The sequence below is a fragment of the Paecilomyces variotii genome (genome assembly GCF_004022145.1).
Source record: "Paecilomyces variotii strain CBS 101075 chromosome Unknown C8Q69scaffold_1, whole genome shotgun sequence".
Lineage (NCBI taxonomy): Eukaryota > Fungi > Ascomycota > Eurotiomycetes > Eurotiales > Thermoascaceae > Paecilomyces > Paecilomyces variotii.
Window position 1 is genome coordinate 3055149 of NW_021167140.1, and position 16389 is coordinate 3071537.

General features: G+C 50.3%; 5 protein-coding genes across 5 annotated transcripts; 3 read left to right on the top strand and 2 right to left on the bottom strand.

Annotated features, from left to right (window-relative positions):
* Positions 1–644: 644 nt before the first annotated feature.
* On the top strand, positions 645–1427 carry C8Q69DRAFT_440934 (hypothetical protein; the record flags this gene model as incomplete). Its single annotated transcript, XM_028628696.1, has 1 exon — positions 645–1427. The coding sequence occupies one exon, from the start codon at positions 645–647 to the stop codon at positions 1425–1427; it is 783 nt and encodes a 260-aa protein (XP_028489516.1).
* A 95-nt stretch (positions 1428–1522) lies between these two features.
* On the bottom strand, positions 1523–2999 carry C8Q69DRAFT_39352 (MOSC domain protein). The gene is made up of 3 exons (XM_028627643.1): positions 2831–2999; positions 1708–2722; positions 1523–1640 (listed from the first exon to the last, which is right to left on the bottom strand). Exons 1-3 carry the CDS (start codon positions 2843–2845, stop codon positions 1618–1620), a joined length of 1053 nt encoding a protein of 350 aa, XP_028489517.1. The 5' UTR covers positions 2846–2999; the 3' UTR covers positions 1523–1617.
* Positions 3000–5039: 2040 nt separating this feature from the next.
* On the top strand, positions 5040–7645 carry C8Q69DRAFT_39264 (patatin-like serine hydrolase). Its single transcript, XM_028627639.1, has 3 exons — positions 5040–5281; positions 5337–5913; positions 5964–7645. Exons 1-3 carry the CDS (start codon positions 5212–5214, stop codon positions 7171–7173), a joined length of 1857 nt encoding a protein of 618 aa, XP_028489518.1. The 5' UTR covers positions 5040–5211; the 3' UTR covers positions 7174–7645.
* A 1215-nt stretch (positions 7646–8860) lies between these two features.
* Positions 8861–11362, bottom strand: C8Q69DRAFT_440937 (hypothetical protein; the record flags this gene model as incomplete). Its single annotated transcript, XM_028628697.1, has 5 exons — positions 8861–9917; positions 9971–10455; positions 10579–10770; positions 10844–10949; positions 11052–11362. The coding sequence occupies 5 exons, from the start codon at positions 11360–11362 to the stop codon at positions 8861–8863; spliced, it is 2151 nt and encodes a 716-aa protein (XP_028489519.1).
* A 2181-nt stretch (positions 11363–13543) lies between these two features.
* Positions 13544–16108, top strand: C8Q69DRAFT_440938 (DUF803 domain membrane protein; the record flags this gene model as incomplete). The annotated part of the gene is made up of 2 exons (XM_028628698.1): positions 13544–14317; positions 14372–16108. 2 exons carry the CDS (start codon positions 13544–13546, stop codon positions 16106–16108), a joined length of 2511 nt encoding a protein of 836 aa, XP_028489520.1.
* Between the last annotated feature and the right edge of the window lie 281 nt (positions 16109–16389).

Genomic DNA, 16389 nt, shown 5'->3' on the forward strand with positions numbered 1-16389 from the left:
ATGAACTTAAGCTGCGAGCTTAGTTATCCATGTTTGTCTTTTCTTTACTGACTAAATGCACCCCACTGCTCGTTTCTATATGAATCTACATGATAAGTTAACTACTAAGTATATCAAAATGATTCAACTCCCATCTGAAAGGCAAGCTGATGTACTGTATACGACGGTCGAGGACGCCTTTCGTCATTGGCCCAATTTCATCTCTGTCTTCGTCCCGAATTTCCATTCTTCGGCGAAGATTGCTACCGGCATTATCACCGCTTGTGTATAGAATCTGCAATTAAATGTTTACAACGTCCGGTTAGTTGCAGTTGAATGAACATAATCGTGAGACCTGCTAGCCAGCACCCGTCAGCAAACAGCCGCTTTCTACCCGTCCCTTTGCATCATCAAGAAACGAAACCGCTGCAAGATGTCATAACGGAAGCCTCAACTGACAATTCGACATCATCGTCAGACCTCCGTAGAGTCATTTGTCGATTCCATCGGCGTTACTATATAGATATGCTGATGATTCCCCACCTCCCTATCCTCCCTTTGTGCAAGACACCTAGGTCATGATCATCGTCTTTAACAAGTCTATCGAGAACCCAACGACCAACAAAGTGCCTTGGCCTCCCCCATCGTTTCATCTATGATCCAATATGTCTTCTTACGCTTTACCCCTCCGTGGCGGCAGTGTTGCGTCTCCTTATGTGGCTGGATATGATTATGGACCACGTCGGAGCCAGAGATACCCCCCCGAAGGTCCCCTGTACGGCGGTGTTTACCCCCAGAGGGTACCCTACCGTCCTCGTCCTGTGAGAGCAGCCCCTCGTCATCGGAAGAGAGAGCCCGATGTGCGGTTTGAGGACGCCATGAGTCGTCTCCATGTCACTTTGACGGATGCGGTGAATTTCTTCAAGGACTTTGATGGTGCTTTTGCCCACGAGACGAGTGGCATCAAGTCGTATGCAACAGGCCCAATCCTCGACAAGTTGTGGCAAAGAAAAATCTTACCCGACAAGGCGAACGAGGTGCATTCTGCGCGACGGACATCGAACGAAGGATCGGAGGGTGATGAGGGAAGCACCAGTGGCCAGCAGGAAGAAGCCTTTCGAGACCATCTGAGCCGTGTTCATGATGATATGTCTCAGGCCGCTCGTTCTCGCGGCCCAGGCATCTCCCGTTCCGACATGGATAGCTTGGGTCGACTGCGGGAACTGCTGATGAGACAATACGATGTGTTGCATGGTATCAGCAACAAGGTCTATACATCCAGGAAGTATCTCCAAGAGTTCATCAAGGAGGCTGAATTTTTCAGGGACTATATGGATAAAACTAGAGAGTTATGGGACTTTGGCCATGACAGAACCGAGAAAGGTAACGAAAGCGACGAGGGCTCTCAGGAGGGTAGCAATCCAGAGGAGACTGCATTTGGCGACTGATGATCCTGTCGATGAAGTTTGTCTGTATTCTCTTTGGCTCCCCCCCCCCCTCTCTCTGTCTCTCTCTTTCCCCCTCTTTTTTTTTCTTTTTCGTTAAGATAGCTGGTGAAGTAACTCCAGTGCCTGTCGTTTTAGCAAGCTTTTTCTAGCCAACGGATGTTGTATCTTCAATACATTCATAATGTTTCGTTTAGTATGCCAAACCAGGCCAATCTTCAAGCATGTCGTTAGTGAAATAGGCCGACGAAAAACGGGATTTAATGTTGACTATCCAACTTACCAAACGTTGTCCGTTCAGTCAACCTCTTTGACACTTCGACTTCGTCCCCCACACGGAGTGTCATGCCGTTCGAAGCTTGATCTGGAAACCCATAGCGTCCAAAGACCGGACTATACTTTACACCTTTATCCACGCGTCGGTCCTTCATCAATTTCTTGAGCACTTTGCCTGATTCCCCAGTGCCAAACTTCCCCGTTGTATAATCAATGTTGAGACTCTGGCATCTGGTACAATTGGCCGTTAGGAGTAACTTCACCTTTTCATCTCCAACCGTCAGCTCGCCCCAGAAGTCCTCTTCGAATGCTTCTTCTGAGCCGGAGACCACTATGTTCGGACGAAACTTGATGATATCCACCTCTTCACCTTCAGCCATACGAGCGGATACGTTGTGCAACGATGTTTCCGACACGACCAGGAAGGCTGCACAGTCCGCAAATGTAATCTGGCCCTCATCTCCACCGTTTCCACCCAACAGAGGGACACTGTTCATCACCATAGATAGCCATCCACCCCCACCGTTAGCATTCTGTTGTTTCCGCGCTGCTGCCTTGGGTGACAATGACCCCAGTACAGATCTTCTGTTCTGTCCCAGATATGCTAGGATGACCCTGTATCCAAGGCATTCACTGAACCAATCATTGTATTCATGTCCCATATCATATCCTTTGGTCGGACTCTCGTGCATCACGATATCCAGCTCGCGCAACCCCTGTATGTCTGGCTCTAGAGGAATCTCGAGCGTCTTGCGACCTTGGCTTGAATCAGAACTGACGGGCGATTGATATGTTACTCGAATCCTCCCGCTGTCGTTCCCCTCTTCACTTGGTAACACCAGGTCTGTCAGGAAAAGGGTCAATTCTGCATAATAGGAGACGTGCATATTTTCGAAGTCGCCGGTGTTTTCGTCATTGACTTTGAGCAGCATGAAACATCTGTCGTATTCGAACCCGCTCCTTGTGATGGCTGCTTCCGTCATGGACGCTGGACGGAGCGATTTCACGGGATAGACGTAGAGCTGTGTTGGATTCGTTGTGTCAGAAAGGGTGATGATGTGCAGATACCTTCTCAGAGCTTTTGCGACCTAACGCAGGAATACGGGGAGATTTCCTGCATTGTAGCTTACCTGGCTTATCTTCATCTTTGATGCCTGAATTGGATAATGTCCAAGTATACACTCTAATCATTAATTGGATTAAAGGTCCTGTACCGCTTGACTGGGCGCCCAGGCGATTTTCGGATAATCGTACAGTTCCTGAATGCCGGAAGAGAGACAAGAGTACTCGATGATAACCAAGAAGCAGAGCAGGAGTCTGGACAAGGGATAGTTAGACGAGGGATATAGTAGCACGCAGCGACTATCTTAGGAAAAATACGACAGTGTCCCCGATAGTTAGATAGCTATATGTTGTTGTCGCGACGTGGAAGCTTCTCCATGGAGTAAGCACTAGATACGGGGAAACTTCCATGACTCACTTGGCGCGCAGCTTGCTGACACGGAATTGGGTGCGACGTATAAGCCCGAGGGCGAAGAGAGAGGTTACAGATGACTGCTTTCGGTATCAATAATATGGTTTGATTAAAGCACTTTGGGAAATGTATATCTCGTTCCAAAGTGGAGGACTTTCTCGATGTTCCTTCTTTGGGGTGGATCTTGGAGGAGGAGATGTGTAAGCAAGTGCGCTCATGCGGCATTTACTTTCCAGATCGAGATATCCGATCCGTTCAACGGGAAAACTGATGCGTATTCAAGCACGGCAGCAAAGACAACTCAGTGATATCCAGAGAGGATCAAAAATTCGTGTTCATGGTTCAGACGTGTCTCCTATTTCTCCGTATGGCGACGTTCAGAGGGCTTTGGCAAAGGTATATTCGAAAGGATATTCGATCGTTTCGACTACGGCTATATTTATGGCGATGAAAGCGATAATCACCAGACTTGGGAACTAAAGACATCAACTTTATCTTGTTCTTGCAGACATTAAGCTATGGCCCTCTCTGCTGAGAGTTGGTGATTGTCTCAGGTGCGTACAGGATAAATTGTCCTTGGATCTCCGGGAAGAAACAGGTTGTACACCACGCATCCGGCATCTGCAATTTGAAAAGGCCTGTTTAACTTAAGAATGGCAGGTCTGTCATAGTAGATTCCTATGTCCACCAGTTATTTCCAGTTAATGACATTGTAAGCGGGTATCTTGCTGCTGCGCCACAATCCCGGACCCTGCACTTTAATCGGTTGCGGCACCTCTCTAGCTGAAGACAACGGTAGATAGCCGAATACTTGAGAATGCACAGCAAGTGTCCGATTTGCAGCCGAGCTTTGAGGTTCCTGAGTAATTATCGGTTATGCGTCTTACTCTGTTGGGGTTGACAGGGAGGCCAAGGCAGAAACATTACATGTAACTATCAGGTGTGTACAGCTTATGATAATAATGCCACAATACATCGTTAATAATATCCTTTTGTTGAGATGATATTCACGCGAATATTTCAGGTATTACTTGATTGGAAACTATAGAGATGCTGGCATTACCGGTTATACCCAACGTTGGGAATACATCAGCGACCGAAGACCGTTTTCTATCATTATTACCGGCACTGCGATACTTAAGTATAAGATCCGCCCGCTAAATATAGAATTCTGCAGGGCAAGTTGAAACATGTTTCTCCCCACAAGGAACCATGGAGAACAGGAAACTCAAAAGATAAAGAATAAAAAAATTTGCTTTGGTTCCTTACTTCCATTGTTGATGTTGCTGGTGCAACTTGCAGTGCAAAAAATGCAGACTTCTGTGTCTTAGCACAAAGGGAGTTACTGAGCCATGACGGTTCTCGTAAGACTTCATTAATACATAGATCACTGCCTAACAGCGAATAGGCCGAGTTATCCGGCACTACCAAACAGACTGAAGAAACAAGCTGATGATGTAGCGGAGCACCGCCACAGCCACGAGGGCGTCATAGCCAGTGATCATCTCCATTGGGGATTCTTCTGGTTTGTGGGCGACACTCAACCGCAGCAAGTCTCCCACCGTCTCTCCAATCGGGCACCTCATCACCGCAAGCTGAAAAACTTCTTCTGGACGGTTTCTAGTCGCGCGCTGTTGGTGGAGCAGTCAGCGAGAACTACTAACAAACGGTAGAACGCGCTGGACTGGTGATCGGATCCTCCGCGGTACCTGAGCGCCCTCGCCTTCTCTCCAGTATCGTATCGTCATTCCCACTTGATCTTCGACTCCGCCCGCCTGTCAACCTGACGAACTAATTGTCTTGGCCCCCAGAACCAAACACCTGAGTCTAGCGCGCTGATAATATTCTCGATTTCCTTGACATCTCTCGTCACTCTTGTTCACCTGAAGGTACCCTTCGCAACCCGGCGGCAACTTCTGCGTCTCGATTCACCAGACCCCGCGATACACCAACACCTACTATTCTGCATACGACCTGACTACGGTCCTTCTTCAGCCGCACACGGCGGAAGTTGCGCCGCATTCTCTCAGCGCGACGATGGAGACTACGGTCAATCTTCGTCGCAAAGATACCACAAAGGGTCCTCCGTTGAGGATCCTTTCGTTGGGTAAGTACCTCGTACCAGCATGGAAGACAACCACTGGTTGCTGACAATTTTGTAGATGGAGGTGGTGTTAGAGGTTACTCGATGCTCATCCTCTTACAGGAACTCATGTACCGTACCTATGTCGAGTGTGAAGGCAAAGCCCCTCGTCGGGATGAAATCCCCAAACCGTGCGAGCATTTCGACCTTATCGCGGGCACAGGAACTGGTGGTCTGATCGCCCTCATGCTGGGACGTCTCCGCCTCGATATCGAGACTTGCAAGGAGGTCTATGTGCGCATGACCAAGATGGTCTTCGAGACCGACAAGACTATTGCTGGAATTCCCTACCGATCCACATTGTTCAAGGCCTCGAGACTCGAGGAGGCTATTAAACAATGTGTGCGAGAGCACACCGTCTTTGAATCGGAAGGGAATGACATGGGCGGTTCTAGCAGAGACTCCATCAGTCCTATCTTCAGTCCCAGCAGTATCAGCATTCCGCGGAGGACGCTTAGTCGTGGCAGTGTGAGCACTGTTGGGGCATCCAGTCCCACCACGCCTGTCAGTCAGAGGAACTCGACTTTCATTAATGGACTAAGATGGGGCAACCCCGATGCTCTTCTCTATGATAACCGAGAATATAGAACAAAGACGTAAGTTTCTCATTGTTCATTCTCTAACCGGCTGCTGATCTTTGGGCCAGTGCTGTCACTGCTGTCTACAAAGGGACATCTAGGAATGGTTCCGCCGCTTTACTACGGTCCTACGATTCGAGAAAGGAGCCTCCCCCTGAATTTAACTGCACGATTTGGCAAGCTGGTCGAGCCACATCTGCCACGGGACTGGCATTTAAGCCCATCCAGATCGGACAACATGTCTTCATTGACGAAGGGGCCGGAACGTACAATCCCGCACCCCTTATTCTCGATGAAGCAACGGTAAACGAGTGGCCAGGAAGGGAAGTTGGCGTCTTCGTTAGCATCGGCACTGGAAAACGACCTGCGGGAACAAACAGTCGTCAGCACGAGTGGTGGGAGTCCTTTTTCAGTGATGCTCTGGGCACCTTCGCGGAGGCGCGAAGACGACTGATCGCTAAGATTGAGGGATGCGAAGACATCCATCAAAATATGCTGCGGGACCACTTGGCGAAAAGGAACGTCAGCAAGGACAACTACTACCGATTGAACGTTGAGGTGGGAGTTGGAGAATTCGGAATGAACGAGTGGAACCGACTGGCAGATATAAGTACGAGTACTCGAAGGTATCTGTCAAAGCCAGATGTGCAGAAGATGAATCTCAGCGCCTCTGTCAAGCTCGCCAAGATTGACCGCATGCACCGTCGGCTTGCTGCCCACACTGCAGCTGCGAATGCTCCTGATGAGGTGGCTGCAGCTCCTGGAATAACATCTCTTCAGCAGATGGCTGTCCCCCCACCAATGAATCCCATGGCGGTAGAGCTTCCTGCAGAGCTACCTGCAGATATTCCATTCGAACGCCTATCAGTATCACAACCCAGTGTTCATCTTACCTCTCCCCAGGACAAATTCAGCATAGTCGCCTCCGACGAGCCTTCTGTACCAGGGGACCAAAGCCATATTCATCCCGCCTTTCGTACCAACGGTGACAATCCCTTACGGCATAGCTACGAGCATAGTCGGCCCAGTTCACAGCAGCATGGCTCGCCGCGTCACAGTGCAGAATCCATGGATGTAACGCCTCCTCCTGTTCCACCTAAGACTCCAATTCCGTATCCTGTCGGTGATGGAGGAATCACGATGCCTCTGCCACCTGTCACTGCACCACCACCCTTGAAACCTCATCATCACCATTCTTCGCTTCTCCCTCCCTATCCAGTCGATGGACCACCACCTGCTGTCAACAAGCTGCGGAAGCCGACCTACAACGTGAGATGATCATCGAACGGTGATGGGTTTCTGTAATGTTTTTTTGAAGCTATCTGGGATCCAGTATCTCATTCGGAAAGTTCCATCACGAAGACGGGCACCGCGACAGTCTTTTCCTAACCTCGCTCATTGAGAATCACGAAGATCATGATCCCATCTGATGTTATTATATTCCCTTGATGTACCCAGTTTGTTTGACGAGTTCTTCACATTGTCACGTCTACGGGAAGGCGTTATCCGCTCTGTTCACACATTCGTCTGTTTTTGTATTTATCTTTTCCGCATTGTGATACCAAGACGGCCCGTGAGATAGGATGGTACGGAGGGACCAAGGACTGGATGGGCAAGGAAGGCGCGGGTGGGATGGGAGCAATGTATCATCTATTACCTAGTAGCTGTTGAGATACGTTCTTTTGTTAGCTACAACAGCACCAAGAGAAAACATGAACATTGAATGCTCTATTTGCTTGCCATTACTGCTTGCTATTACCGTAGCCATCTCAATTAACTGGGTCACGCAATCTGATCTTGTAGAGTCATATTTCTCCCATTGCCGGGAGCTGATTAAGAGGGAGGGTCAATAGTCAATAGAACCATGCAAGACGCGCCAGGAGACAAAGAAGACAGAAACGGAGGAATGACCTCGACTCCGCAATGCCTTTCAGGAGTCTTGCAGCCGAAACTCCTGTCGAAAGGTGTCCTGTGCTCACGAGGCGGAAAAGACAGCCAAGCCAATGAAAAGTGCTGGAGAAACAGCCTACTAACAAATGGAGTCGAGTGGAATCGACGCTTGCCTCTTCGGATAATACTCTCCAACGACCGGCAACCCTTGACTTTTACTTGCTCGCAATAATGATGCGGATACCCTTCTGCGTTGTAAAAGTGTGCTGTGGGTGTGGACTCATCCGTGGGTAGCGTTCCTTTGTGACTTACTGCAGAACCATGGTGATGGGATGAATCAATTTACGGTCTTGGCCGTGCATCAAACTCCCAACACTGTTATCGACGCTGCGATGATGACGCTGCCGCGTTGTCCTCCGCTTTACGGAGTTGCCTTCTCTCTCAGTCATTCCTCGAAAAGATGTCATCTGCAAGCACGAGCAGTCGTCTCCTACCTCCACATGGACAGGTTTTCTCCCAGCATCGCGGCGTCACTGGCTATGTAGGCCAAGCGACAGCGGACGTGTCACGGCTCTTTCCTCTTATCTGATCAGCACCTGTCGGTATCATGTCGTCGCAGAAGAAGCTTACCGGAACAACCCATGCAACCCCCGCTGAGGGAGTGCAGTTCACTATCGAGTTCTCCGGCTCACGATATCGTGTGTAGTGGATACGCGACCACGGCGACAAGGCGGCCCAAAATGCGACCCAAAAGCAGGAGACCCTAGATACGCAGTGCACAGCGAACACTGTGTCGCCGGTTTAGATGAGATGAGACCAATTTGCGCCCTATACAGCTTCGAGACACCTATTACGTGACCGGGTTATGAGGTTGGAATCGACTCGGTGGGCCTAAATCGTCGCCCAAAGACATCTTCTAAAGACCTCGCGAGCATCGATATCGAAATCAGGCTGGAGTGGGATATGTTGAAGGGACAAGAGAGACATCACCCACCCGGAGGCCTTGGTGACAATCGACTACTTGGTTGCCATCATCGTCATCGATACTGCTGCAGAGAATAATCGCCGACAACAATCACGGATTTGGAGATCCAATAGCGAGGCATGGTGGCATAAATGCTACCCATGAGCCAGCATCTCGATCATTCTTTGCAAGTGCGAGCTGAAGCAACCTGCTGAGAGCGAGCCAAGCCAGCTTTGCGGAGGCATTCGTGGTAGCCATCGCCTGAAGCCACTGGAGGACCATCACGGCATCAGCAGCGAGACTGTCTATCGAATCGGGCACATGGACAGCAGCATATACAATTTCTGTGGTCAAGATAGCTGCAGCCTGCACAAGATAATGCAGAATACTCCACCACGGCGTCGCCATATAGAACGCATATTTGTCTGATTCTTTCCTCAGAAAATGGACGAGATTTTGCGCTGAAGCCACGCAACGGGCGGCAGCCACCTCGTCTGAGCGTCGAGATTCTGTCGATTGATCTGGCATAGAGCTGACGTGACCGCTATCTGTCACGCACAGACAAGGTCGGTTAATTAAAAGACTTACGCTGTAACATCTAATCTGCAAATGCATCACTTGAGAGCGGGCCGCAGAGGTCTGCTCAGTTCGTTGACGAAGCACATCCTTGAATACCGGCGTCCAAATTGCCGACCATCTTGCCAGTTTCGAATTCATACGTTCTACAATGCGTTGTATCTCGACCCATCGGAGAGTTACGGTACTTGCACTGTAGAGATATATCAATGTCTCACTCAATATCGCATCAAGTTCCACCGTGGACTGGAACGGATCAATCTTGACACGTGAAGGCGTTTGAGCCTCATCAGATGCCCTGTCATCGGATACGGAAGGATCGATGTTTTTGGACTTCGAGTAGTCTGAAAAACTTGTCTCAGGGGCGTCGTGAATCTTGACAGGTCTGGGCATTCCAGTGCTCACAGCACGTCCAGATACTCCCGTCGGACGGCCCGTAAGACAGCACAGCTGAGTCTCAAGTGATGCCAGGGAATGCCATATTCGCCGTTCCATATCATGTTGTACCTCTGCCACTGAGGGGTCTACACTTTTCAAGTGAAGTCCCAAAGTATAAGCCTGAAGGATGGCGGTTCCGGTAGTATGCCAGGCTCTACGGACGATCAACAAGCCATTCACTCAATACCCCGTGACGACGAGACTTACCTGTTCACCTGGTTGCTAGCAAAGAAATACATGCCCGTCAGCGCGTCAAGTCTGATATGGTTGAGATCCGTCCGATCCAATGTGCGGACAAAATCTTGCATCACCAACCGCGAGCGGACATAGTAGAGGGTATGATCATTGGGTTTGCCTCTCCACTCCATCTCTAGTGCCTGGGCACACAGTTCACCCAGGGAGAATATGACATTAAGGGTGGCGATCCAGATCAAGATATCCTCTGTGAGTGGGCTGCCAATGGACCAGTATCTCTCGTATTGTTCTCTGAACTCCTCCTCATTGATTACCGGGAAGAATGGATGGACGGTCGTTAGATAGGAATCGAGGAGGGCATCCGCCACCGCGCGCTGAGGGAGCTGAAAGGCGTTTACGTTTTCACCGAATTCTCCGAAGTCGTCCAGATCCAAATCATCGAGATAATAGACACACGAAGATGCGAGAGCGCGGGAAAATTGCTGCCTGTCGCCTATCTGATCTAGCGTTTCTAGCATCTCCACATATTTCACCGATGTGAGTGGTTCTCTTGTTAGGACCTTTGGCATTTAGCAATGTTTTTCTCATGTGAGGTGCAATTTCGAGCACGATACGCGTACCTTTTCGACAATCTCTTCCATCCACCTTACGGCCGAGGACTTCCCCAGAAAACCAACAGACCTCTCTAGCACCATCACATCATCTTGGATACGGTCTTGAAGCCGAGGCGAGCCTACAGAGCCTCTTGCTTCCATCTCGTCCGCCTTGGGCTCTTGAGACTGGATCTGCGGTACGTCATCTTCGTGGGCTGCCTGTGTCGATGTTATCATTCAGCTTCTGCTCTCTCTGGCCAAAAGAGCCGAATTATCACGAAATAGAGCCTACCAGGGTCTCCTGGACAGCAACCTGTGTTGCTGCATCGAGCTGTGGAAGCACCTCCAGGAGAAGATCCCTATAAACGTTGACCGTTGCAGTCAAATCTCGCATATCCCTGAGAGATGTTGAGCCCCTGCAGTTAGACTCCCTCTACCAGATCCACATAACGGCGACGAATTTGGCTTTGAAAGACTTCTCAGGGAGAGGAAATACACACCGTTTTGCTTTCTCCCCTCTCGCGTCCGCGTAGTAGCAGCCAACGTGGAGTTTTCGGCATCGAGCACAGACAGGACGTCCGCCGTCACATTTGCGCTTGTGGGCTCTGCATGGTTCACAGGCGTGACTGACCCTCAATCTTGGCTTCCGCTCGCGTGCTGAACCGGTTTCTTTTGAAGAAGGAGAGTGGAAGCTATCCTTTGAAGCTGGGCCTGGTGTGGATCCCCTGGGCGGTGGTGAGTGTAGAGGAGCTTTTGTATTTTCGGGCGGTGCTGGCTCTACGCGCCTGTGGCGAGCGCCGCTGTTGGGCATGATCTTTCATTGAAAATGAAGAATGCGAAAGGAGGTTAAACGAGGGCTATGCCTGTGCTGGTATTCGAACCGTGTCGCTGGAGGATATCCCCAAAGGTCAGGTGATCACAGGAGAGATTCGCCTGTCTTTTGAGGCTATATTCGATGTACTTTGGGAGTACAGTCGGAGTCAACTACGTCTTGGCAGGCGTTGCATCACGTGGGCCAGCCGTGGGACTGATATGAACGTCAGAATCAGGATTATCCATCTGTCGAGACTAACGCTCTCCATCTCGTAGAGGTCCGTTATGCTTTTGATCGATATCTTGAGCGCATGATGAAGACGAAAAGACCAAAGCGATGCTGAAGTACGTAATGCTTATTTCCACTCAAGGGCGGGCTAACTTGTAGTGTATTGGATTACTGTCGACCTCCATGGCAGCTGATCTACTGACACTTGAACGCGGTATCCTTTTACAAGGGCGTTCTTTACTTCCCAGCGATCCAGCATAGGTCAGGAGAAGTAGTTTTGATCTCTCATTTGGTATAGGAAGCACTATTGCGCTTAGCCGAGAAGGAAATGCTCGATGCTTTTATGCTTGCTACTATGATGAGAAAGGATGGATCGAAGGTGAGTTGACAAGTGGCCTATGGCGATTAACAGAGGCAGTCTGGCAGTTTTCTCGTATACGATTATTATCTTATCAGGCCCCCACCGACTTCGACTTTATATTTTTTGATTAAAGCGATATATCCTTCTCAGGTCGCACGCAGTGCTATGAGGAGCTGTATCATTTCTGCCATCATCATCGAACCAGTGACATACTCTGGTATTCCGTCGTGCGATTTACACGGCTCTTAGTTTAAATAGGGGATCTCTGAGAGCTGCGCACTGATCATAATCATAATAATTGTGTCCTGCGCACAAAAGAGTAGGCGAAAAAGGGAACGAGGGGAGTGGACGGTCCAGTTAATTTTCTGTCAAATCCAGGCTGCTGGCACCAGACTTGAGGATCCAAGGGTAGGTTGCGGTGCCACAGTGTTTCAGGCAGGATGGTCGTTGTCTATGGTAGAAGAAATGAAGACGAAGATCGGTCCAGTCCCTGAGAAGGTGGAAACGCTTAAGCTATTATCTATGGTAGTTTAAACTAGTCAACTAAATTTAGTGGAATCCTGGTGGCTGGAAAGTTGGGGCTGGGCTTGCCTCGATCGCCACCGCGGCAACGATGTGCACGATACAGGCGTGGATTTGCAGCTGTGAGGGCAGAAAGCACAGAGAAGAGTCCGTAGAGATGGAGACAGATGGAGAGAGATGAAGCAAGAAGCAGGAGAACCTGTGTCTGGTTCCTGTGAGATGTATCGAAACCGATAGGTCAGAGACAGCGCCTAACAAAGGGCAGCGTGGATGTTCCGCCACTCGTCCTCCACGTTAGATTTCGAGCTGGCGCTGACGACGTTTCGGAACGTCTGCTCCTGAGCGAATCGCCCAGCCTCCCTCTCCGTTCCCCTTTCTCATCGGCTGGGGGACTTTTCCAACTCCCATCGCCCTCGTTGATTCATTGTCGTGCGTCTGTTCATTCTATCTATCGAGATATTCGCCAGGCGACGATCGAGCAACGCAGGCAAGTGTGCTCGAACGATCTAGTCCGGACTCCACGTCGCAGACTGTGTGCACGCATACCAGTCTACGGAGATACCAACGCTTCCACCATACGGCATATTTCCCCGCACTACGATTGATTCGAAACTCTTTGGGAAGAAAAAAAAAAGCCTGGAACAACGCCGCTGATCTGCTGAAGGCAGACCATTTGGGATTGTATCTCACGTCATCGGCATCAAATATTAATATTCAACCCGTGTTCCAGAGGTAGGACGTACCGAACGTCTGCCCCAGGCTCTGGTGCAGAGCCTGTGCTCAAAGGCCGTCATCGTGAAACGAATCGGCTAGGCTCCAGTTTCACAGTTTCGAATTCTGCAGCGACAGACGATCTGCACATGTTTGACGCCGCGACCCAGCGTCAATGATCCCCTGATCCCTGAGCGGTTGTATTTTCGACCACCCCCCTTTTCATCGCAGGACTTCCCCTTTAGTTTGAACTTCGTTATCGACACCTCTTGACAGTGCTCGTGGGCTGTCGTCCCGAGTGAGAGACGTTCTGACGCAACGGTCGCCATTGCTGGTCAGTGGCCCTCATTGCCGTCATGGAAACTTCCGCATCGGTCCTCGTACATGCAAACGAGCTGTACGCCCGGTCCAGTACATCCAGCAGCTCAGATAGTCGGCCACCCGTGTACAAAGCAATCGGGATTTCATTAGCTGTCGCCTCGGGACTTTTCATCGGAGTGTCATTCGTGCTGAAGAAGACGGGGCTGCTGAAGGCCAATGTCAAATACAACGAAGAGGCCGGTGAAGGCTATGGCTATCTCAAGAACTTCTGGTGGTGGAGTGGAATGACCTTGATGATCATTGGCGAGATATGCAACTTCGTCGCCTATGCTTTCGTCGATGCCATTCTGGTCACTCCGCTGGGTGCGCTCTCCGTGGTGATCACAACCATCCTGTCCGCCATTTTCCTAAAAGAACGACTCAGCTTTGTCGGAAAAGTGGGATGCTTCAGCTGCATCATCGGGTCTGTTGTGATCGCGATGAATGCCCCTGAGCAGTCTTCCGTGAACGACATCCAGGACATGCAACACTACGTCATCGCACCGGGTTTTCTCAGCTATGCCGGCGTGATCATCGTCGGTTGCGCCTTTCTTGCCTTCTGGGCTGGTCCCCGCTACGGCAAGAAGAATATGTTCGTATACATCAGCATCTGTAGCCTGATAGGAGGATTGAGTGTCGTTGCGACACAGGGTCTGGGTGCGGCCATTCTGGCCCAGATAAGGGGTGTTCCTCAATTCAAGCAATGGTTTCTTTACGTCTTGTTCGTCTTTGTTGTTGCGACGCTCCTGACGGAGATCATTTTCCTCAACGTAAGTTCTGCCAGAACCATGAGCTCGAAACGGATTGCTGACTTCCCCTTGCAGAAAGCACTGAATATATTCAATGCCGCTCTAGTAACGCCAACGTATTATGTTTTATTTACTAGTGCCACGATTATAACCTCTGCAATTCTCTTCCGGGGATTCAAAGGTTCCGCTGTTCAAATTACAACAGTCATAATGGGATTCCTTCAAATCTGTGCAGGCGTAGTGTTACTGCAGCTTTCCAAGTCGGCCAAGGATGTGCCAGATGCGGCAGTCTTCAAGGGAGATCTGGATCAGATACGGGAGGTTGGAGAACAGGAAGAGCCGGAATTGGAACCCAAGGCGGATGCTATTCGTGGTACTGCGGCCATTCTCAGACGGATCTCGACTTCAAGACAGAAGATGGAAGCGGAGGAAGCCCGTCGGTACTTCAGAGAGAGGCAAGAAGATCATTTGAGGCCTCCGAGCGAAAACGAGATCATCGAGTGGGACGGGTTAAGACGGCGCAAGACCATTATAGGACAGGGGCCGACTATGGCACGACCGCGTACACCTGGAACTCCAGTCTCTGCAAGGACTCTTCATCCACCGCTGGGTATGTCGCATTTCCCGGAGGACGAAGAGCCGGAAAGGCCGAGCACCAAGCAAAGCGGCCATTCATTCTTTGGTGATGTCGTGTCCCGGGCATCCAGTGTACTTCATCCGACGCAGTGGAGACCAATTCACGAAGAGCATAAGACGCACAGTCCACTGCACCCAGTTGCTTTGACCGACATATCTGTTCATCCGAATAAGGGCGGCGATACGGCTTATCACGGAGCTGCTCCATACCCTGGTGCAGATCTTGATCCGCCTTTCCAGCCGAGACTTGGAAGAGAGCGTAGCGATACCCCTCGTTCCATCTCATGGGCTGATGAGAACCATCAGGTACAGTCGCCTACTCGTGGTGGCCAGTTAGCGCCTGAACAGACACCAAATAGCGCTCGACGTCAGTTCTCATTCCAAAATGTCTTCCACCGATCGAAGACTGGCGAACAGTCACCCAGAAGTCCGGCTAGTCCCGTGCGTGGAATCCTGAGACGGGGCCATCGTACAGACAGCCTGGAGCAGAGACGGGCGATGAAACATGCGACTGAAGAGGAACGCTTGGGGCTGGTGAAGGGTGATTCGCGTGGCAGTGATGGGGAGGACTCATTGGATGAGAAGTTGCAACGGACATTGTCCTCGTCCAGTGATTCGAGTGTCGAAGACTTGGTTCCCAGACCGGTACATTTCTCGCGTCCGCACCAACCATCGGTATCAACCGCTTCCACTACTACGTTCCCCGCCTACGAAGAGCCGCCACATTATGGGGAGGTCGAACACTACTATATGTATCCTCCTTCGCAGCAGGTAGCTTCCCCGATCGGAGAGGCGCTTGAGCACAGCTGGCAGATGCCCCATGTTGCATCCACTGCTCATGACACCACCGATGCTTCTCGACCCCATGTAGTTCCTGCTCGAAGACCGAACCCACTACCTCGTATCCCGTCCGAAGAGTCAGCAGCAGGCGAAAGCGCTGAACCCTACACGCGAGTCGAACTCCGATCCCCAGATCTCGGCTACAGCAGCTCCGATCATGGAGTCGCATCTCTGTCTTCATCACAGACATCTTCTAATAGCCGCGGACGTCGAGAAAGCGGCTGGCGAAGAGCAGGCCATCGATACACCAGAGGTGACTCGGCCAGCAGCGGCAGCAGCAATGAAGACACCGGGGGAGGTCGAAGACAGATCAGCAGAGACGGAGCGTTCCTATGATCCTTTGGGACATAAGCTCCATTCTTGCTCTTCTTCTGTGTGATTATTCTTCACATGTGGATATCCTGGGCGTTGGAAGCCGCCATTTGTTTTTTTTTTAGATACGACCTGATGATGCTCCTAATGCCTCTTGCTCCTTTTTTATCTTCATGAAATGTACTGTACTTACATCCTTTGCCTGTACTTTCTTTTTTTGGATTTTGCTATATGGGAGGATGTACCAGGGCTCCAATCGCTATTTTTTGTCATACATACCTTTTTATATTGTTTATTGTTTTCCT